The 24,404-nt window shown below is 44.6% G+C and overlaps 1 protein-coding gene across 6 annotated transcripts in view; it reads left to right on the top strand.

The window, feature by feature from the left end:
- The window catches only part of ADAMTSL3 (ADAMTS like 3), a 245,472-nt gene that overhangs the window by 49,288 nt on the left and 171,780 nt on the right, over positions 1–24,404 (top strand). For all 6 annotated transcript variants that reach the window (XR_006415544.1, XM_044438722.1, XM_044438720.1 and 3 more), the window contains exon 3: positions 1,454–1,573. Coding sequence is in view for 5 of the 6 variants with exons in the window: in XM_044438722.1 (XP_044294657.1) it covers positions 1,454–1,573 (120 nt within the window). In the remaining variant the exon portion in view is untranslated. The remainder of the gene's footprint in view (positions 1–1,453; positions 1,574–24,404) is intronic.

The raw sequence follows: 24,404 nt of genomic DNA on the forward strand, positions 1-24,404 counted from the left end.
CTCATCTTGAAGTCAGTAAAGCTCTGTTTTCTTTTCAGTGCTCCACTTCTCTGCTTTAAACATTATCACGGTTTACAGAACATCACAGCTTTATTGCGGTGCCCTGAATGTTTTTAATGTGGTTCAGTGAAAAGAAATGTAAGCACTTTAAAAAGGGTCTCATTCCATATTGGCCTTTAATGTGATGCTGTGATGTTGCAGAGAAACCTGGCACGCTCCCTGCTGCTTGGCATCTCCGCCACTGCTGGGGCATTAACCCCAGCACCCCCCTCCCCACCTGCAATGCTGTGGTCCTGAGCTGAACACTTGCCCCACCCCACCCCACCCTACTGCAGTCAAGCATGGCTTTCCATGTGCTCCATGCGCTTTATGGATCACCATTTTGCAAAAGAGGTTGCAGGTGCAGGGAGTGGGTAGCAATCCAGCATATTCTTTCCTCCCCATAAAAAGAGGCCATAGCTCCCTTTCTTGCTAGACTGGGGGTCCAGCACTTACTAGAGTAAAAACAAAGAGAGAAAAAGAGGCAGCTGCTATCTGCATCTTCGAGGTAATGCCTCTTTTGGCCCCTAGACTGCCCAGGTCTTCGTGTGTATGTAAATTGAAGTAACTTTCCGTGGGTGTGTGGTCATGAACCAGACCTGTTGGTGGACTGTACCATGTCATATTGCAGAAAGCTTAGACCGGTGGTGGGAGGGGCTCACGTATTTGAATGTAGCCTCCAGAGTTACTGCTGCCCTCGCCCCAAACCAGTGAATCTCCCCTCCAAAAGCAGTTGGTGAATGGTGCAGGAGCAATTCCGAGCAGACCTAGTTCCGAGGTAGCCTCAGGGTCCTCCAGTTAAGGAAAATTTCAAGGAAAAGGATACTGTGGTTAGTGATGCCAATCTACGGTTTAAACCGGAGGTGAAGGGGAGAAAAAGACAAAGGCTTGGGAGTATACGGCCCTAAGTACCAGGCTACTGGCCACAGTTCACAGTGACCTGGGAGCTACGTTTCGACTGGCCCAGTGTGTGTTTGGTAAGGAAGGTCAAGAAAGCTACCATATATCACAGCCAGTTCCAGTTTTTTGGGGCCCTTGGGCAGGACCCCCCCCCCTTTCAGAGACTCTTTCTCCTCACCGTCAGCGTTTGCTCCTTGTCCTCTTTCATGGCGGATTTGCTTGATGGGCGGATGAGGCCAGGGCTCCTGCTCTTGCTCCTCCTCTTCCTCGCCACCATCGTCTGGTTCAGGGGGAGCAGCGGACGGATGTGCCCATTGCAGTGGGGGAGTGGAGGAGTCCGCCCGGGGACTCTGGGCCAGTGTGCAGCCGCAGGTGTGCAGCCACACTTAGACGGGCCTTTCTTTCCCTGGTCACATGCAGTAATGGGGCATCCAGGTATGTCCACATGCTGTTGAATATTGTGGACTTCTCTTCCTTCAGGAGCTGTAACATGATCTTATTCAATCTTTTACAGACGGGGGCAGAACAGCCGCAGGGAGTGTACTTCTTGCCTGAGTTTGCACTTTCTCCTCAAGGAAGTTTCTTGGAAGATACTGCGGGAGAACAGTTCCTTACCTACCGCTATGATGATCAGGTTTGTCTGGTGAATATGAAAATGATGGTGTCCCTTTCATCTTTTCAGGGAGATACGGGGACATTGGCGGTCACGAAGCAGACCAGTTTCTGATGTCTGTTGCAATAATTTTTAAAGGGAGCAGGAATTAATTTTGTTTTTGCTGTAATACACCCCCCCCACAACACACTTATAAGCTTTGTTCTCTACATAAAAAGAAAGATACTTAAAGAAATTTTACAAAAAAGCTAAATAACAATGATGATGATGATGATGATGATGATGATGATGATGATACAGCCAAGCAGCACTTACAATGCCAAACTCAAACCTTGGGTGGTGTTCCTAGAGAGAGCCTTTCCTCCAAACCAGGTAATGCAAACTTACCTAATTTTGCAGTTCAAATCACTTTGCAAGCCAAAATTTGCAAACAAAATTGGTAAATCATAACTTCTCTAAATGTTACAATAAACTTTTCCAGTTTTGTTTACACTGCACAAATAAATGAGTATATTGAAAGTGCACAGACAATTGGTATATTAGTGAATATGTTAAAATGTAGTGTAATAGAAAAATGACTTATGCATAGAAAATTGAATACAAAATGTTGACATTTTATTAACAAATTTTCATGTGAATTAAACACATACCACAAAATTCAGGATTCACTGAATTTGACTGGAAATGCGAGAGCCAGAGAGGAAGTATAATTGACAGCTCTCTCTCTTCCTTCATGTGCGGCTATGGCAAAGAAGAACAGAATTGGGACTTACGAAAACAGATGTGAGCCGAAATCTTGCTAACCATTCCTGCCTGTATTCTAAGTGTTCTTGTAACTGCACGAGGCCCTGGTGCAGCCCCGTGACCAATGCTGCTTTAATGGAAAACAGCAACAAGATGCAAGATTCCCGACTGCACAAACACTTAGTTTCCACTTCACCTTATTTTACAACTGCACAAAATGTGTCCAGCAGCACATTAGAATAAACCTGGAACCCTTCGCATAACATCCATTTGGCATAACATCTGAGCCAGCCCCTGAAGTTGCATAGCAGAATAATCCGTAGCTGTCAAAAGTACATAGAAACAGAAGCTGCCATAAACAGAGCCAGGCCATCGGCCCCTTTGCCCAGTTTTCCCCAAGTGGTTGGCCAGGGCTTTCCCGGGTTTCAGGCAGACGTCTCTCCGAGTCCGCCTGGAGAAGCCGAGCATCGAACTTGGGACCTTCGGCGTGCAAAGCAGGTGCTCTGCCACGGAGCTGCGCCCCTCCCTCTTGTAAAGAGGCGTCCTGCTCAGAGGCCACCCTGGCCTAGGCAAAGCTGTCTCGCCTGAGAGCTCTGCTAAGCTCAGATGGTGTGAAATAAATGTTTTTTAAAATCATCTCTGCCCTATCAGCTGAAATTGTATTTTGTTCACCCAGATACCATAAACAGGAGAATATTTGTTGAAGTATTAAGATAAAAATAGTTAAATTAGACAAAATCTGGAGGATGGAGGATGAACTTGAGCCTCTGAAGAGAGGGCCATTTTACTAATCCCCCCTCCCAGAATTTATTTATTTATTGTCACGCTTCTATCCTGTCTTTTTTCCTCCAAAGAACCCAAGGCAGCCTATATCCGTCCTGCTCTTCAAGTTATCCCCACAGAAGACCTGTGAGTTAAGTTAGACCAAAAGGACGTGACTGGTCCAAAGCTTGATGGCTGGGTGGCAACTAGAACCAAATCTCCCAGGTTCTGGTCCAGCACTCTAACCACTACACCACACTGTTTCTCCTTGGAATGGCACTGCATTGAGGGTATCTCAGGAAGGAAAGTGTGACTAGGCTACCCGGAAGGAAGCTCCTCCATGCAGTCTCTGCTAACCTACCTCCTTCCAGAAACGAGTGTTTCTCATTGTTTCAGGCTTCCCTAGGAAGGACTGATCTCCCTTGCGTGAGGCAGGTCTTGCTTGTGCAAGGCAGTTGGTGCAACCCACTGCTTGTGCAACAGCGGAGGTGAATTGGTGGGGGTGTCAGGGCCCCACTGTAAACTGTCCAAAGCTCCCACACAAACCTAGCGGGAAGTTCCCAGTCTCTGAAAAATTACCGCCTACTTTCACCACCCTTTTGTGAAATTCAACAGGAGGGAATTTCACCCTGTTCTGGTAAAACCCCACATCTAATCTTTTTTTTGTTTTGTTTTGAAAATCACCATAGGTAGACAGTGAAGGGAGAAAAAGAGCAGTTTTACTCGCATGATGAGGTAGGAAAGCAAAGTATTTTGGTTACCCCTGGAGGTAATTCAGGTGTAACCTAAACACCTGGAAAAGCAATAATTTACCAAGCAGTAAAACACAGCTGTGAAATGGGCCCCACTTACGATAAACTTCTTAAAAGGGAAAGTGATTGGGCTTTGAGCAAAAGAGCTTTCACTGAATAGAGCAATATTTGGATGGCAAGGAAATGAAGCCCAACTGACTCAGATGTGTCTCGGAGACTGCTCTGCATATGTTAATGCTGAAAGGAGATGGGAGATCCAGGTTCCTTAGCCGCTGACACTCATTAAGGTGATGGGACATTTTCCCATGTCCTTTATTTAAGAGCAAGCCTTAAAATACCCAAGGAGCAAAGCCAGCATTCCAGTGAGGTGCTCGATCACGTTCTCCTGCGTCGCAGGAAAGCACAGCACAGAGCTGTTTCTGGGCCTTTGGCAGCCTGGGTGAGATGTGACAAGCTCCTTCTTCTCTATACAAAAGCTGAACCTTCCGCTAGGCCTGGTCTCTCCCGTTTCACTTCCACTTGACAGAATTGCACAAAGTGATGCCTGTTGGGGGGCATTCCCCCTCCCGCCACCATCTTCCCTAATGCTGGCATGCAGCAGGACCATCTCCTGAAGCTGAATGGTGGGACATTTCGGGACAGAGTAAAGGAAGGCCTTCCTTGCAAAGCATGGAGCAGAACAACGGCCTTTGCTGTCACAAGGTGAAGTGATGGCCACCAGTTTAGGCTGCTCTAGAAAGAGATTAGGCAGGTGCATGGAAGGTAATACCAGGGGCTACTAGTGAGGGTGACTCTGCCTGTCTGTCCGTCCGGGCCTGAGGCCCTGTGAATGCAAGTTTCTGAGCCATGTGGCTCAGAGGCTATTGTTGCCTTCAAGTTCTCCGTGAGGGCTTCTCATGGGCAGCTTGTTGGCCAACATGGGAACAGAATTAGATGGACCACGATCTGATCCAGCCAGTCATTTCTAATGTTTCTCTGGCCCTTCAGTTATTATGGTTCCCAAGTTGTGGTGTGCAGGGCTAGGTCCTCTGTCTACCTTCACTCCCACACCTGCCACCTTCTCGTTTATGCAGCCATTTCTGGGGTGGAAGGTAACCTTTTGTCTTGCATATTAATATGGGAAGACAATCACTGTAAAGGCTTTGCTGAAGCATCCGAGGAATTAGGTGCAGACTAGACTTCGGAGGTGCAGCCATAGGCTTCTGGGTGGTGGCCAAGCAGCAGCAGAGTAATTAGGGGCCTGAACATCTGGTTCATCTGAGGCCGGACATTTCTAGTTGTCTAGAAGCAGCTTTGGAGAGGTGAAATTCCACATGAGGTATGCATGCAAACAAAGAATTCAGAAGTACGTGCAATATTGAACTTTTACTTTGGGTTGTGGTAGCATCATTTGAACTGTAATACGATTCTGGCCCTCAGGGTTGTGAATCAGTGTAAATAATTCAGATCAGTGGTTTTTCAATTTCCTGTGCTAGGGATTGTCTCCCTTTTTGGGGTGGGGCAATTTGACCAATGGGGGCTGGATCTGATGGCCGCCTTGGCCCCTTCCAGGGCTACTGTTCTATAATTCCATGAACCTGATTGCAGAAGACTCTAGGGAGAGTTCTAGGTCAGGGGCAGGCAGAAAATCAGTCTCCAGAGGCTGTGGCCTTCGAGCCCCAGCATCCGTATCCATTAGACATGCTGGCAGGGCTTCTGGGAGGTAACATCCTGAGCATCTACAAATCTACCTTGTTCCAGGTCACATAATAGGTTTGCACGATGGGCTCATTCCCAGCCTCTCTGGTTCTTGATGCTCTGCAAGTGCTGACAATGTCCCCAGGATTCCTCAGGGGAAGAGGCTGGTTGGGGGTGGGGGGCGGCTGCCTTGAAGGCGATGTGTGTCTGCCACTGCTGACCCTGTAATGGCAGAGCGCAAAATAAGCACAGCGCCTCAGGTCACCAAAGCATAAATAAAAGCGCTTTGCACTGGGGAACAGCCCTTCAGACTCGTGCTATGCTTGGCTGTCAGATAGTGCTCCGGTTTGTCCTCAGCTCTTCCTTCTGGCCTGTCATCATTACTGTTCAACATCTACTTCCTTCATTCTGAAATTTTAAACCCATTTCTCCAGAGAGTGATTTTGTTTGAGGACAGGAGAAGGCAGGACAACTTCTGCATCTTGTAATCTGGGCATTCATTCCACAGCTGGTATGTAACCTTGTTTGAAATAATGCTGCTACTTAGACATCTTTGAAAATGCCTTTGCTATCTTGAAAAGACTTTCTGTTAATTTGAAACGGGAGACAAGTAAAATACTAACGGGAACAACTTGTCCTCTGTTCTGTTATAGCAGTGCTGTGTATGGATTCGTGCTCACCCCTCATAGTTCATTATGTTCTGTTTGGGTCTGGCGAGGGTGAGCTGGCCTAGATTTTTCAACCATGCTGTATAAACCCCTTATGTGCAGTCCGGCTTCTAGATATTAAGGAAATACAAGGAGACCAGAAGGCTGCAGTTCTGCACACTCATGTATTATCAGATAACTGGCAGAAAGGGAACTGCGATTTCCCCAGCCAGTATCCCTGCAGGGTGCACTAGGCTACATTTAATCTAGCAATATGTTAGTCTAGTGCACCGGTTGGTGCTGGACTTGTACCAAGAAGAGCTGAGTTCAAGTCTCTGCTCTGCTATGTGCACACTCCTTATTCCAGGGATGCAGAATGTCAGCCCTAGGAGGTAAACCTGGTCTTCTTGTGGCTCCAGTCCGAACCTCTGGCGAGACCCGGAAGGCCTTACCTGGCCCGCTTTCCGGAACCCTGACCATGGGGCAGCTGGGGCTTTTGTGCAGGCCCTCCCAGTCTGGAAGGCCGAAATGGCTCTCCTAAAGCGCAATTTCCATCAGTAAATACTTTACACATGCTTTGGCGCCACAAAGCAGGTCTTTTACCTTTGGCTGTGCCCGCCACTGGAATGTGGCCCCAAAGTGCCTCTCTGAAGTTGAATTTGGCTCTTGAGTAGAAAGGGATTCTGCTCCTCTGCTTTACACATTTGTTTGAATGTGCAGGATCATTGGAGTGTGGGTACATTCCTCCCTGAACTTGCATTTATCATGCAAGTTCCCAACATTATGTCAGACAGTCCATAATTAATATAGGGAATATTAGATATCGGTTGCTGGAGTTCAAATTTAACTTACTGCAAAATTGATTTTGCTGCGGTAGATGAATACTCTGTCTTGCAGAAATTCTTGGCCAGAAACAAAGATTTTCCCTCTTATCCAAAATAATATTGGAGGATATTCAAATGTTTGGATCAGTTCTTGGATACCTTAGAAATAGCTCTCCCTCCCTCCTGTTGCTTTTCTTTATCATCTTTTGATTTTTACTTCTGCTGTTTTAGCTGCCACAAGTCCCCCCGCCCCCCATTCTATTTTTCCAGATATTAATAGTGTTGGAAAATGTAAATGCTCTTGTTTTCTTGAGTCTCAAAGTACTGCTTCCAAGTAATAAAATTGTTCCAGATGACAGACCACCAACAAGGACACCAGTGAGGGAGCTTGGTGAGTAAGACTTGCAGAGAACTTCTCTGTTTCTTCTCCATGATTTACAAAATCTATAGCAGTCTTCCCCACCCTGGCACCTTCCTGATATGTTTGACTACAGCCCCTATCAAACCCAGCCAGAAGGCTACAAGTTGTTTTGACTGGGGATAATGGGCTTTGCAGGTCAGTGTACTGGAGGACATCAGGCTGGGGAAGGCTGATCTACAACAAAGATAGAATCTTGCCTTTGATCCGTCAACTGGGTGATGAACCGTGAGGTACGTCATGAGCTCACCCGTTAAGCTCTGCACAAGGAGATAGTGATTTTGTTTGTCAAATACATGCGCCTCATTCCAAGGTCCTGGAGATGAATGGGAATAAATCTCTCTGGTGGAGCTCCTCCTCCACACTGCCTACAACCTGGAGTGTTCTCGCCTTTATTCGACGTTCGTGGCTCCCTCTTTCAACAGATGAATTTCCTGGCATATGAAAGCAGGGGCTGTCTGCTTTGGTTGGTACCCAGGACGGGTCCTTCATGGAAAAAGTATCTGGCTTTTTCAGGGTCCCTCCCCCTTTTTCTGAATATATTGCACCAAAATAGTATTGTCTTGTGCACGACTTTTTCCGTGTTTGATTTGTATTCACTTTGGTGCTACATTAACTGCTGCTAAACAATGCTATAGTCCTCACACACTTTGGGTGCTTCTGTCAAGACAGAAAACACGGACACTTGAGCAGTGGCTTCTGACTGTTACTGCCAGGAGCTCTCTGTCTGCAAGCGCTCTTGGCTTGCGCTGCCGGTGGCAGCCGGGCTTGCTGGGTCAGAGGAAAGGCTGGCCCCATCCTGCACCTTTCAGTATTTACGTGTCAAGTGCTGTCCTTTCAAGGGACAGATGCCTGAATCGTGTTCCTCTTCATTCTGCATGCTTTGCTTTGCTTCTTGTGGCATTTATTTTTTTCGTCTTGATTTGTTAGCTGCCTTGGAAGTCCCCCTGTGGGGATAGAAGATATATCATCCAAATGTGTTTGCGTGTGCAGTGCCGATTAGAACAGTCTTACAAATAAGTCCTCACACGTAATTGGCCGATGGCTTTAAAAGAAATTGAACAAGCCTTGCTTATATTTTACATAAATTTCTAATTTATGGCAACTGGATGGTCCTAAGAATGGTGGTGTATTTTTCTTCTTGGTCAAGGAAGTGGCTATTCACAAACTGGAATTAGAACCCCATTTAAAAGCATGCCATGTCCTTTACATTTGTGTGCCTTTCCATTGATATCCTGCGGATTTTCAGCATGGGCTTAATGTTATCCAACACCAGTCTGAATGATTGCTGGGGAAAATAAGACATAAGTTAAATTCTGCAAGGGGAGAATGGATATTGGCTTGGAACAATGCCTTTATAGTCATGTATAGACTCATGTCCTCAGTCCTGAGTCAGAGAATGGCTCTCTTGTTGAGGGCTTAGAATGAGATTTCCAAAGTTCTCAGTTCTGCACTGAATTCTACGTACATCCTTCCATTTTTAGCTACAAAACTTCTCATTACTTTGGAGGAATTCAAGCTCAGGGCCACATTACATGCACTTAAAGTATTTACCAAGTGCGTGAAGTCCTTAATGTCAGTGCAGCAGTAGGGTTCTACTTTCTTGTTAGCAGTTCCTTACACAGCTTTGGTGCTCTAGTCTGATGGCACATATTCATGTTGGAATCAGACTTTAGCAAGGTCATCAAGAGAAGCTGGGTAGAGTCAGCATATTTTGTGTCTCGGGACATGTTCATGTGAATGTGTCTGTCACTGGATTGCAGTACCACTGAAGGGTTGTATGTCTGAATGAGCATATGCTAATAAATTTTCATAATCTTATGCAACTCAAAAGCAATGTTTTATTATGACAATGTATTCATAACTTGGTGTTTACATACACGGCACTTAGTTACTCCATTTTCTACCCCTTTTCTCATTCCTTCTTTGTGTATCATGAGTGAATATTTCCTAGTTATGTGTGTTGGGAAAATTTGGGTAAATCCTGGCAGAAAAACGTTGCTTATATATGCCTTGTGTTATAGAACCAAACCTGCACTCTTTCTCAAAAGCATTGGCTTTCCAAGCCAAGTCACTGTTTAATATTGCTGTTGTCTTAAGAAAATGGCACTCTTCCCCTTCACCTCTCACTCTTCTTCTCCCCTCTAGCTGTAAGCCAGAACAGACAGGCCATTCAGTCAAATACACAATCACTGCTACAATGTTGCTGCATAGTCCCTGCAGGAATTCACAGTTTACCAAGAAGTATTTAGTTAGCTAGCCCAGAGTGCTTCCTGCATATAGCCAATCAGAAAGGTGCGGATCCATTACTCAGGGTCTGAGTCTTCTTGATAAAAGAATGTAACAGATGAGCTTATGAGTTCATGAATGGTTTCTAATAGCTGGTTTTCCTATCCCTGCTCCATATATGGTCTCCAACTTACCAGAGTCTGACTTTGGACAGACTAGGATATTATGGGTAACCAACCCAGGAAGTCTTTAATTATGGCAACTGAGAAATGATGAGGAAGGGAGTGATACACATATTTATTTATTAATTTATTATTAGATTTATATTCTGTTTTTCCCCCTATGGGTTACAAAATCCTTCTTCTCTCAGTCTTATCCTTATACCAACAACCCTGTGAGGGAGGCTGGGCTGAAAGTCAGTGGCTGCCCCAAGTCACCCATTTGGCTCCATGGCTGAGCAGGGGCTTAGAACCCAGGTTGCCTGCATCCCAGTCCCGTGCTTTTAGCCACTGTATCACACAGGCTCTCAAGGCATCCAGTACTTTTTGGCTCAGGGAAGGTTTGAAGGTGTATTGCCCTGGTCAAGGTCCAGCATGCCAGCCGCTATATCACATTGGTGAATAGCTGGTGTTTGAATGCTGGTCTGGCCTCTACATTTATGTTCAGTAAAAGATCCAGTGTTGGTCCAACTTAAGCCACTTAAAAGTGACATGAATCAGCCCACTTGCAGCCTAATCTGAATTAACTTTACTATTGTGACCAGTTGGATTTCTAAGTATGTTTGCTTCGGGCATTCAGTGTGGAGGCTCCTCTTCCGGTCCATGGAGGCTGCTTGGACCACTCAGGTGCTCTCTGTCTTCTGAAGAAGCACCCCGGAAACATGCCTGCTGTCCTCTCTGTACAGCTGCTCTTCCTAGCAATGGTTTAGTCTAAATGGGGAAGGACAGTGCATGATGCCTGAAGGGGGAGGCCCAACAGGTGTGGGAAGCAGAGGCTGCGCTTCTCAGTGCTGCCCCCTGAGGCGTCAGACGGCATTTTGAAGGCTAGTCCGAAGTGCTGCCTAAAAGTGTGGAAGGTCTGTGAGAGTCATTTCAAAGCAAACGCTTGCTGTGCATATCTTGCATTTTGTGTGCTCAGCTGACTACTATGGACACGATCCAGCCAACGTTCTTAAATCCCATTAATTGTGATATTGATTTATTTTGAAGATGTCCTGCCCTTCAGTCAAAAGCTCCTCAAGGCAGCCGGCAATGGATCGTAACAAAACAATATATAAACTGAAGCTAGAAGTCATTGTCTGTATTTTCCTCCAGTTTTGCACTGTCTGCAAGGATCATATCCTGAAATAAGTAAATATAATTGTGAGTATTTTTAAGGGAAAATGTTTTTCCTGCCCCCTAATGATCTGTAAAAAATAAAACTAAAAATTATATAAAGCCACTTACTTGTTTTATTTTAACAGAAATGTTAAAACTATATGAACAAATGAAGAGAAGAGATTAGTTCTTTAATCAGCTGAAATGTGCTTTTGATTTGTGGCTGTGTTGGTGGAGCAGGAAGGCCAGGAAATGTTACTTGCTCTTATGAAGTCAATCTTGTGTCATAGGCAGATATGGAATAAATCAAAACTGATGACCGTGGTTCAAACAGGGTATTTCCCCCCCCCCCTCTACTTTTGCTTGGGCTTCTCAGTAGGCTGAGTCTCTGTCAACCAGTTCTGGGCACTGTGACTCACACTTGCTCCAGCAGTCAAAGCAACGCAAATGCTTTGAAGGTCCTTGAATGGTGGAGTGGCCGAGGGAGCAGAAATCTAATTTAAACGATTGCCGGTTCTACCAGAAAATTTTGCAGTATAAATTTATTTAGATTAATGTAAGGTTCAAGCACCATCGGCTGGCGGGGAGATGTTTGCCTCAATGTCATAAATTGGGGGAATGTAAGAGCTGAAATTTTAGGGAAAAGGGTCAATGAGAATGCTTAACCTTCCCAACCCTTCATGACTTTCTCCCAAACTTCCCGCCTCCCTCACTGTGCCTTCCCCCTGCAGTCAGGCCATGATACTGGAAGTGCGCTCGGCTCGGGAAAATGTCCACTGGGGGGAATGTTTGCATGTGCAGAAGGCTCAGCTCCTCTCACCCAGATGTCCGTTTGGCTCTTGACCAAATACATGACCAGGGAAAATCTGGGGTTCATGCATCCATCCTGTGTGTCATCTGGAGCTTCACCCTTGTAAGTAACAACAATACATAATCAGTAAAACGTATCATTTCATACAAACAATACAAACTTGGATCAATGTTTAGTTGCTGTGAAAGCCAAATCTGCCAGTGCCAAACAGAGACCTTTCATCCAGAATAAAAACACTGCTGATTGTTGACCTTTACTTGATAATTTAGCTAGTAAAGGGAGCAAATACTATATCCTTCCATTTAGTTCTTATTGATTTGTGCACCTACTATCTATGTACCTTGTAAGCAAGCATCACCATATACCTGAAGTAATTAATGTTAAACTTGCAGCATCGTATTTATTGAATTCTTTCCTGCAGTGTTCGCCGTGAGAAGGAAGAGGCTCCTCTTTTCCCGCAGGTCCTGATGGGGAACATGTCATTCTCGAGGCAGAGGCATCTGTGAATACAGCAAAGGTGGAGGTGGGATGAAGCTTGAGAGGAGAAAGTCAGGGACCCGGATGTGTCCATCAAGAGGCACAGGAGGTCTGTGATTGGCTCAGGCATTGGATGCAACCTCCTTTACTTCATCATGGGGATATTTGATCTCATCAAGAGATAAAAGTAACCTAATCGCATTTGACTATTTGAAATGCACCAATGGAGAAATAGATATTTAGAAGACTAGATCTTAGAAGAGTAGGCCCACGTTCAGTAAGGACATGCTCTTATCTCTGGCCAGCTTTTGATTCTGGTGAAACTGCTGCTTGCAGAAAGCCCAGTCCCGGTGTGATTTTGGAAGAAGTAATTGGAAACACATTGCTGGCTAAGCTGTCAGGCTCTTCTTTTGCTGAGACTTGTTGACTCTCTTTTAGTTTACCTCTTGATGCTTTTTGCTGCCATCAGGCAAACCTGACTGACCTCAGGTCCCAGCACATGCATCTCCCCTCTGCATTTTTAAAAATTTGCTATAAGAAACCTTGGAGCAGCAGCAGCAGATGCAGTTACTGGGTGAAGTGTGAAGGGATGTTTGGTCTGCTTTCTTCTTGAGTAATAAATAAGAAGCCTGTCAGGGTAAATAAATTCCCTGCATATTTAGATAGTAGAAGGAATAAACAAATTCTTTGTGTAAAAAGCAAGTCTTCTGATATTACAGTTCATATTGGCTCTAGAGAGAGATCTTAATGCAGCATGTAGACTAAATCTTCTTATGAGTGCTTCTTTTGTTATTTATTTTTTATTTGAGTTGTATGCCACCCTGTTAGCCATAAGGCTCGCTGGGCAGCTCATAAGGTATGCACAAGATGATAAAAGCTCCTGACTCACAGGGAACACCACTTTTGCTCCCAGAGTAGTGTGAGTGTCCATGTGGATGGAATTCTTTATTCTTGCTTTGAATCTGCAGTTATCCTTTCTGTCTTAAGTGTGGAGAATAAATTTATGGCACGTGTTATGTGCCATGATGACTTCTCTAATATAGATAAGTCCATGAAGCTAAAGTAAGTCTTGTTCAATTTGTAACTGCAGCTAAGGAGGCAGGAAAAAGTAAGACTTTTCTACATCGCATTTTTCCATCATTTTTTAGTAATTAGAGAAGTTATTGTACGATCACAATAAATACTTGCATGAGTCTCCAGTGGGACTGTCCTTTGCTTAAAGTTGTGGAATAGCAGAATGCTTATGTATTGGCTGAACTGAACTACCACCTGGAATTTAGGAAGGGTGTGCTAAATATTGAGATCATAGTGAAGTGAGCAATATTACATTGGTGTTTGGTACCATAACGTTAAGGAAACCTGTGAGCAACAACTGTGAAGAGGAAGAAATTTCAAGGGAAGCTGCAGTACAGAGGGGAAAGTTCTAAACTTTGTTCAGCATCAAGGTAATGCAGAGTCGAACCATCCTATCTTGTAGGGAAGGGGAGTTATATATGCACAGGAACCCTTTGGAACTGATCTTAATGCCTGAGTTTTCTACCTAGGAATTGGCTCTTGAGTACAAATGCATCATATAAAATTACTTCGACTTGATGACCAGTAGCAGTTTCATGGCTGGTAAATTTCAAAGCTGGCTCCTGTCAGAATGGCGGTGGGGTGAAGCTCAGCAGTGTGTGTAGCTAGCTGCAGAAGCAAAATCCTGAAGCTATTCCAGAGCCGTCAGAGAGAGAACATGATCTGGACGCTTTTGTCGGAGTCTTGTGCCACACTGGTCTACTCTGATAAGGAGGCTTAAAGGCCATGGTGGCTGCTTTTTTGCTGTAGCATCCCTTGGCAAGGAGAGGATGGTGCTGGGGCAGGCGGGATCCTTCGCCTGACATTCCCAGTGTCTCAGTTTTCAGGACCTACTGTGTACTTAACTATCCACACCAAGAAGGGAAGGCTAGAGTTGTGAAGGTGGAATTCTGGAGCAAAGGTCTTAGATGATGTGTGGAAATATTATTTCCAAAGGTAACTTGAATGTAGAATAATGCTTTATGAAAGTACTGCAAGTGATTCAATTATGTGATGAACCAGTGGAGCGGTCAGAGAATATTGAAGTCCTCGGAACTTTGGAATCTGATTAGATTCTTGTGGCATTATTTCAAGCGGCAGGGACGATACGGTGGTAAATGGCCCCATTGCTAACCTGTGTGATAGAGTATTGAGTTTCTTACAACAAATTAGTAAGCTAAAACCACCCCTTCCTCTCAAGCTAACTAATTTGATTTTCCTTTTGCTGCAGGCAGGCATACATTAAGGTCATTCTCTCTTTACAGGCGGCCATATGGACTTTAGAAAATTGAAAACATTTGGAACTTTTTTATTTAAAGGAAGAGCTCCTCGTCTATTAGATTTGATCTTCTGCCTCTTGGGACTAAAAGGTCTCTGTTAAATCATATCCTGTTAAGTAGAACTTTTCATGCTTGTCACATGCTTAGAAGTGGGGTTTTTTTTAAGATAGCTCTTAAACATTTATTCTGCATTGTGATGGTGGTTCATTCTGCTTAGCCACGGTTAAAAACTGAATTCAGAATTAGATGAATCTTTCATTTCATCCTGTAGGATGCAATCATTTATGTTAACCACACATATATAGATGAAAAAATGGGTTAGCCAATTTAATTAGAAATAAGGTTCCTTTAGAGACAGCTAACAAGCCATTTATTTATTTCATTTTCATACTGCCCTATAGCCCTGAAGGTCTCTCTGGGCAGTGAACATGTAGAGGATGAGTTTGAAACATATCACAGTAAAATATATAACAGAACTTGGTAGAACGCAGATGTCTTTGCTTCCCCTCCCCGCCACTATAGGTGCCCCCTGCCCCCAACACACACAAGCCTGGGACCCAAACATGCCCTGAGCTGGTGCTGAATGGGCACTAAACGGGCAATGCCCATTGGCACTGTTCTTCAGCAGCCACCCAAGGCCTCTGCCCAGTGGGCCGGGCCCTTAAGTGGGCTGTGTGCTGCGGAAGGCCTGCCTCTACTCTGCAGGTATCGAGGCTTGTTTGTTTTATTCCACAATAAGCTAGCAGACTTGAGCTTATTTGTGCATTCAGGTTTCCAGTTGTGCATTCAATATTTGTGAATCCGGGTTTCCAGTGCTTGAGTTCATGGGTGGCTGAGGCTTCCAGAAACACCTCCTCTAAGCTGGCTCTATCTGATCGCACATCTCCTTGGTTCCATCCCATGAAAATTCTGCCATCGGCTTGATTCTAGTGTTGCCCATGGAAACCCTTTGTGTTAAACAAAATATTTAAAAGGAACCTCCAGGACACAGGCAGAGCACTCCTGAGTGCTGGATGCTGATGGCCTTGCTTGTAAATTTTTTGGTGGCCGTAGGCTGGCCCCAGCTGGAAACGGAACACTAGACTATATGGAAGCGAGTGAGTCGACCAGGGCCACAGACTGAGAGGGAAGCTCCACGCTTCTTAGCTCCTCTTGATCCTCACTCATTCATTCCTTTTATCTCCAAAGGACTGCACACATACTTCTCCGAAACCTATTTTCATTCAAATCAATCCTCCTTCAGTAAGTTTATGTCAAATATGAATGCAGCTTCTGGTGACCAAAATAGATTTCTCAAAATCCCCATGTTCTTCTCTCTTCTGGCCTGCACAGGCAGCCCAGTCCTGTCTTATTTCTGCCTCCAGCATAAGGGCAAGGAGAAATGCAAAGCAGACATGCAAGGTGGCTGCTTCCACCCGGCAGGCGCTAAAGAGCTTGCTCTCCGGCTTATTTCCTCCACGCTGCCACAGCTGTCACTGCATGAGGCCAGGGCAAACAGCTCTGCCTCCTTCTGTGCTATGCCTCCTGCTCTTGGTAGAGCAGCCTTGTTGGGCCATTGGGCATATTTGGAATTCCGAGTCAGTGCCGGAAGGATTCGCACAAAACGGTGGGCCACGGAGGCTCAGCAAAGTCAAGTGCTGCTTGGTTTTGGCTTTTGCTTGGTCCAGTTAATGCACTGCAGTTTTAATGCGAGACTTGCTGACTTCACAGCCCTTGCTGACTTAGACTTACCAAAATGTACTTTTTGAAAGAGACAAAGCAAAGGCTTGGTGAAGATGGCAGCTGGTAAGCCAGCAATTTTTCTTAGCAGTTCTGCTCTTCTTAGCATGAGGGATTGAAGGAATTTCGTTGATGGCAGCATGGGAACAATAACAAGCAGCTGTGTGTTGTGGTTAAGCAGAGCTCACGAAAGCCCTGCGTTGCTTCCACTCTTCTTGGGGCCTGCTGACATTGGGGTTATTCATCACCTCCTGTGACCGGGTGCACCAGTTTAGAAGAAAACTGTGAAAGCTTCCAGGAAAACACATGGGTAGGTCTGAACTTGCCAAGGAGATAGTACTCAGGTTTTGTCCTTAGCAGAGCTAGAAATGCAAATTGAAAACTATAAAACTGTTTCTGAAAGTTCAGAAAGGACCAATAGCACAGCTTTAATTCAATTCGAAACCTCTGTCTAGGTTGATGGACACCAGCCTGTAGTCAGGAAAGCGGTAGATGAATTAGGTTTACCATGTTATGATTTAATTTAAAGCTAACTTATAGATTGTTGACAACATAGTTCATAGTTTAAAAAAGAGGTATTAAGTGTAGGGTGTAAGTTTTCTGTATTTCCTACCACTCAGAAAAAGACACCATTAATTCTGACATCTGTTTTTAACACTTTCCCTCACATTTTTGGATGTCTGCCTGGCCAGTGCTGGAAAGTGACTAAGAGATCAGGCAAAGATGGCCTAAGGGTCTGTTCCCAGCTGGTACGACATCTGGAATGTTATATATTGTGGATAAATTCAGAGTTATAGTTTAATAAGATTGGTATTCAAGCAGTCGGCCTACAGCAGAGGAAAAGACAGCAAAACCGACAATATACACTGTGAACACAGCTATATGGAGGTGTCCAAGATATCATTTGCAGAAGCTTTTCCTTTCCATTTGGCTGGTCTACCTTTTCTTCCATATAAATTTTCATCTCTTACTGATTTGGAGCTTTACAAGATAGACAGTGAAGTCATATTTGTAATAGATCCAGGCTCTTATCTTTCTGGGAAATGTTAGGATATGTCTGGGATTCCTCTCCCACCCCCACCCCACTCCACTCCTTTTCTTGACATTGAGAGAAGTAATATTTGGAAAATGTTGTTTGATTTGTAATGATGCATTGTCTTCAGATTCCCATTTTTCATTATAGGTTCTTTCCATTGCTTTACCAAAAGAAGTAGTTATGCATCCAATAATGTTCTGATCATATTATGCTGTATAGTATCATAGTATCTAATCTCCATACACTTGATTCACTGTCCAACACACTTTCCCATCTCTCTGAAGCTTTATTAAAAAATGACTGACGTTCCCTCACTCTTATCAAATCCTTGTTTTACCAGTTCTGTACGCTTAACCCTGCACTCTATTGCGCCAAAGCTAAAGCCGTCTGGAAAAGAACCATAATGCAATAAAACACCAAAACATCTTTACAAATTGCAACATTTAACCACATTTTAAGAGATAAAACAATATTCCATGTGAACTAGACCAGTTAAAATTATTGGACATGGATCTATCCATCAAGGTATTAAGCATCCCTATAACTTTAAATAGCTTGGCATAACCAGGAGTCAGAAGGATGAGAAAGTTGGTGCCAGGGCAGCCTCAGTGGGGGATGGCTTCCTTAGTGGGGTGGCGCTCGGCAGGGGACCTCGGTGTTCCAGGAGATGGTGGCTGGAAGAGGTGATCCACCAACTCATATCAAGCAATCATTTACATGCAGCAGCCCATCAGTTGCTATTGTGGTTCTTGGTCTTCCTTTGTCAGTAGAGTAATTTGGGTTCTCTTGTCTCTGAAAGTGGTACAGAACTTAGGCAGTGATTATTACAAGGTATGTCACCGCCACGTGAAATATTCTGCTCTGGATTCCATTTGATGGTGAAGCTAGGTTGGCCTCCTCTGTCGCAGCCTTGCTGCTATGGAATTCTCTTCCAAGGGAAAGTTCATAATGCCTTTTTCTTTGTGCTTTTCTCCAGATAAGGAAATCCTATTTATTCCAGTCTGCCTTTGAAATCAGGATAGATTTATCCCATGCTCTATGCTTATTTTGCTGTGGTCGCTCTCATCTGGTTTTAGTAAAGTATTTTTGTAATGGGGAAGATCCCGAGGTGCCCAGGCACTAATGCTGTAAATATTGTGCTTGTGGAAGCAGGAAATGTGTTCTGCCAGGAAGCGCTCCTGCCACTGCTCAGGTGTTGGGGCTTCATGTCAAATGATGCTGGTGCGTGGGCACTCTTGGAATCATGGGCACTTTTTAAAATTGGAGGGGGAGTGTGGGGATTGTGCCCATTCTTCTTAAAAAAGAGCCTTCACAAGGTGTGGGAACAGGATCTGGGTCAAAAGAGGAGCAGGGGCAGGGGTTCAAATTTGCAGCTGGAATGCCACGACTGCTGAACCGAGAGATGAGTCACGGAGAATCAGCCTCAGTGGGGAGAGGAGAGGAGAGGAGAGGACTTCAGTTTGGAATCCACTGGTTAGTTAGTTATTTAATTATTTGTATCACGGTTGTATGCTGCCCCATAGTCAGAGGTTCCCTGGGCAGCTCACAGTGCAATATATATATAAATATACAAATACAAATAAAAATAAATAACAATAACAAACAATAAACCATGATAGAATTAAAATGCAATAAAAATACAACCATATAAATAGGAACAGGACGAGAATAAGCACAATATAACCAATAACAAACATGAAAATGATAAAAAAAATAAACCAGGAGCAAGCCAATAATCCAATCTAAAAGCAGATACTAACTACAAGAAAAGTCCTAACTTGGTGCCAAAAGCAAGATAAAGTGGGTTCCAGTCACACCTCCCTTGGAAGGGAATTCCAAAGGTGAGGTGTGATGGCCAAGAACGCCCTTTTCCTCGCCAATTCCCTCCTCACCTCATGCGGGGGGGGGGTGGTGGTGAAGGAAGACCTCCACTGATGACCTGAGAGGTCTGGAAGGGATGTATGGAGTGGGTTCCTCTAGATATGCCAGTCCCAAGCCATTTAAGGCTTTGTGTGTTAGCGTGAGCACGTTGAATTGGGCCCGGGCCATGACAGGCGGCCAGTGCAATTGGCGGAGGACCAATTCTCTAGGGCTGGTCCATCTAATCATCCAGCCCTTCTCTCGAAGGACCAGTCTGCTCGCTTGGCTTGTTTCTTTTGTTCTCGGCTTCTGCAACTCTCTTCAAAAGCCAGCCTTGGTTAGCATGAATATAATGAAGCCTTTTCCTTTGTTCTGGTCTGCATGGAAGAAGGTGCTAAAGGGCAGCCTTAAGAGTGGTGTGTGTGTGTGTGTGTGTTGCACTTTGCATTTCTAAACAGCTGTGAAGAGGGAACAGGGAAGTGCAAATAATTTCGAATAAATAATGCCATAAGTAAGCCTGAATTCCTTCAGACTGAACTACACACGGTTGTGAATGTGCAGTTAGTGCCAACATGTGTTCCTTTGGCAATGGAACACTTATGCAGCATGATGCTGTCGCCTCTTTTACGACTCCTTGTGGGGGGTGAGAATTACTGAGTGCCAGTACCATCCTTTATTCCACTGTGCTGGGGAGACGCAGCGACATGCACCCCACGTGCCTCTCGCGGCGCGTGTCCTGGGCCTTGTGCTCCTTGCCCAGAGGCGGCCTGCTTCCTGCTGCGTCTTCCCATTTGGCGGAGGTCCTTTTTTTTTTTGCAATTGTGTGATGCTTGTGAAAAAGACTGATATTGCAAAGAAATGAATTGATGTCTTTTTGCACCTCAGTTTAATAAATGTTCATTCATAAATCTGCACCAATCTGCAATTATTTTAAAAAATTGAAAATTCATGTTGTCTATTGAACATAGGTTTGGAATCATTTTTATTTAAAGTATAATCTTTTATATACATTTGCTTTTCTTTGCTGATCTGCATATTAGTTTAGGAAGTGCAAATCGGGTCACTTTGCATTTTCTCTTACAGATCCTGGGTGAAATAACGATGATATAAATTTTGATTGATCTCGAAAAGAGCCTATATGAAAGACAAATTATCTCCTTTATAGCACTTCTAATCCAAACTTCAGCTATAAAGTCTTTCAGAGCAGCTTACAGATAAGAAATAAGCAGTCCCTCCCCTAGGCTTACAATCTAAACAAAATGGCACAAATGGAAAGAGAACTGGGAACAGGGAGGAAAAAAGCCAAGTCAGGCACAGATTCTTAGTTGCAAAGTCATAGAATCCTATAGAACCATAGAATAGTAGAGTTGGAAGGGGCCCTGGAGGCCATCAAGTCCAACTGCTTGCTGTTGCAGGACACCCCGTTACACCATCCCACTCAGATGGCTGTCCAGATTCTTTTTGAATGTCTCTAGTGTGGGAGGGCCCACCAGTTCTCTAGGCAGCTGAAGTCCAGCAGTTCAGGGGCATTGTAGAAAGGCTGTTGCTCCCCTGCCCTGCCCTGCCCTCAATAAGAGCCGTAACTTGGTGCAGCTATCCAGCTGCTGCTGCCTCTCCTTCCAAGTACCATATGCTACGGCATTGTGGATGGCAAAGATGGTGTATTTCTTTGCCACAAGGTAGACCAGTGATGCTTTTCCATACTGTCCTCAGCTGCTTCTGGACCACCTGACAAACCTACAGTTACCAATAAACAATCCGTCCTTCTAACTTTGCATATATACATATAATTTAGCACATGGGCATTTTGTATTTTTGTCATGTTGTGATGGCACGTTTCCTTGTTTTTGGTCATTCCTCCGGCACCATCCTAGTTCAAAGGGCTTACTTCTGGATAAGTGGGTATATAGCTTGCATCCCGAGAGACAAATCTTTCTTCCATTTTTCTGGCTCTTTCTGCCTTCATCCACTTCAGCACCTCTTTCCTCAGATATTTTGCACAAACTTATTAACTCCAGGCTCTTTTGTGGCTGGATTCTAGCAGCTCTCAAGTTACCCAGTTAGAGTTTTCCTTTCTTCTGCCAGCAAGTTGTTTTTTTGAAGTAACTTGCACTATTTGGGATACGTCTAAGTGAGGCAGATTTAGAAATAACAAAATGTCTGCATAAAGCAAAACATTATTTTAAGCAACAACGTTAGGTTACCGGACCGCCAGACTCTTATATACAGATGCTTTGGACATAAGTAATGTATTCATGGACTACATGTAGACAGCTGTCAAAAGTATAAACTTGAAAATAACTCATCCAGTTGAAAAGAATGATGAAACAATAATAGAAGCAGGCCAGATCCTTTGCTGCTATTATACACATGCTTAAATGCATGCTATGATTTAAGCCATTAGGCAGAGACAGCCCGTGAAATGGTGTACATAGCAGAAAATCCAAATGGCCCACACCTCCATGGTTTTAACATGTAATTTAAAATAATTAATTATCTGATTGCCAAGTTCTGGACCTCAAGGGCAGAAATAACCACTGGTTTGTCACAAATATTCCCTTCTTGACGAAATGCTTGGGTGGGTGGGATGCGTCTCCTGACCAGGATCCAATTCAGTGCTGCTTTCACACAGACACTGCCTTCGTCACCAGATGGATGCATAACTGGAGAGAGGTTAGTGGAAGTGGGACCCCATAAGTGCCCCAACAGAGCATGTCCCTTGGAAGAAGAAAAAAGCTTGACTCTGCTCGGTCCTCATCTAAGAATAATCCGGCCAGGAGAGCTGCCACAGTGTCCTGCTGCCGGTTTGCACAGGTCTGACCCTGTGCTGTGCTCGTGAGTAGCATTCCTGCCCAGGCCTGCATTATCTGTGTTGTTTAGTTTATGGGTATTAAATTAAAGCATGTGGAAGAGCCATTCCTTTTCCCTTTTTGGGTACTAATAATGCTAAACACATACTCAGAGGAGCAGTTTCAGACTTAAAATGAAGGATGTGCTTGATTCTCGGCTGGAATTTAATAATCGTGTTATAACAGCTGTACAACCCACCAGAGAGGACCTGTGGTTAGTGTCAACACCTTATCTATTAAAGACCATTTTGTATAAGAATGTATAACAAATTCTGCTGTAGATATAAAATACCACTGCCAGAAGCACGACACTTTTTCTAGTGCCATATTGAAGTCTTTATTACAAACTCACTAGGAAGGGAATATCACACCTGGGAGGAGTGGAGCTTAACTTTCTCCAAAAATTGAAGTCATTGTTGCTTGCTTCTCTTTGCACATGCAGTTATGTATGTAAAGGTGCAGATTCCTTGATTCACTTACTCATGTTGGTCCATTAAGGCTAATGTGCACGTAGCATCAAAAGGCACAAATTCATGTGAGATAATGACACTTGGAGAAAAAGGGCTTGTTTGAATAAGTACAGTAGGGTTGCTATGAGGAAGCAGTCCTGTTTTACGGCCTTCCTGGAGAAGCAGAAGTTTCCAGCTATATTATGCCACGCACTCTCTCTTTCTCCCCCTCCAAAGAATCCTGAGAGCTTAGAAATGGTCCCGCTTGCCACTGCGAATCCCCCTCCACTCTCCATTTCAGTTGTTAGTTATGAATAGGAAGGAGAAGGACTTCCAATTTGTTGTATGTTCAGTCCCAGAGTAGGATGGCCATGTGTCTTTCTGCCTTAAAGTCCTCTTTTCGAAAGGCCGGCAGAGGGCAGTCCTCCATTTTGAAGGGGTGTCCCTTGCATGCTCAGTTTAAATATAAAGAACGTGATGGGAATTGCAGTCCGACACATCTGGAGGGCGCTAGGTTGGGGAGGACGACTGCAGAATGGACTGAATTTATGACATAATCCTAAAGGTGTCTATTCAAAAGGATGCTCATTGAGTGACTCTCAGATAAATTACTGTCATGCATAAATAATACACAGCAGGAAAGAGAGGCACTGTGGTGTAGTTACTGGAGTGATGGGCTAGGATAGAAGAGGCCCAAGTTCAGATTCATAATACAAAAACCCACCAAGGAATCCTGGGCCAATTGTGCCTTCTCCGTCCAACCTACCTCACAAAGTTGTCAGGACAGAATATGCCAGGAATGCAAAGTCGCAGCCAGAGGAGCCAAATCCAGGCCACCTGGGGTCACACTCTGGTCCTCGGGTGTTCCCAGGTGATCGAACCCCTTCCTCTCACCCCGTTCCCCCCAACCAGTAACAACCATGTGGCTGCTTTCCCGGTGTTTGTGCAATTTCCCCCCATTCTGAGGAGCTGAAATGCCTTTCTAAAGTTTCGCTGTTGGCAGGAAGAGTGTTATGCTCTGGGCTGAATTTTGAACTGCCCCCCCTTTGCTTCTGCATCCACCCTTTTTGCCTCCACCTTCACTCACCGGGGCTGAGCTCACAAAGAGCTGCTCCCAGAATGAATCCAGCCCTGAAAGAGGGTCCATAAGCCACGGTGTGTCCCTTGGAGGAGACAAGCAGTAGAAATACAATTAATAACAATAGTATTTGGCCCTAAGCATTTCAGAAACAAAATTCAGATTGGCTAGAAGCTGTGGCAGAGCCCAGCCCAGCCCTGAATATTAAGTCATTTGGAGAGGCACTGTGTATACCACGACTGAACAGTAATAACTGTTGCAGCTGAGCTCAGATAAGAGTTTGCCAGTCCTAAAATAGAGGGCTGAAATGTTGGCCTGCCGCTGCTGCAGTTTTCCTTTTCCTCTGTGATGTTAGCAGAGAAATATGCATTGATGTGCATATACATCACAGGCACACAGTGCATCATTGCTCGCTTACTGACCTCGGGACCCCATCGCACAACCTTCCAGTGCAGCTTTTGTCTTGTCCTTATCTGGTAATCCTCACTAATCACGTCATTGCACTTTATTCCGTAGACTTGGCAAGAGCGGCCACCCAGTGGCTCAGGAGTGAGGAGGGAGTACCAGCACCATACGCCAAGGGTTAAACGTGCAAGGCTATTTTCAGATAGCTTTAATGATTCCATTTGAAGGTATCGTTATGCAGTTCTGCAAAACAGGAAATTCATTTGATAGGCCTGCCAGGTTGCAAGTGGCAGATTTCCCTTGCCCTGGGGTGGGAGCTATGTGGACCAAATGGCCTTATGGGGATCCTGTTTAGGTGGCAATTCATGTTGTTATCATATCAATTCATTTGTGACACAATAAGCAGTGATACCCCTCTTCCCCTGCCTCTGCATTTCCAGATCCCATAATTGAATAGTGGTTCTAC

Source organism: Varanus komodoensis, unplaced genomic scaffold (genome assembly GCF_004798865.1).
Source record: "Varanus komodoensis strain SLA01 unplaced genomic scaffold, ASM479886v1 scaffold33, whole genome shotgun sequence".
Lineage (NCBI taxonomy): Eukaryota > Metazoa > Chordata > Lepidosauria > Squamata > Varanidae > Varanus > Varanus komodoensis.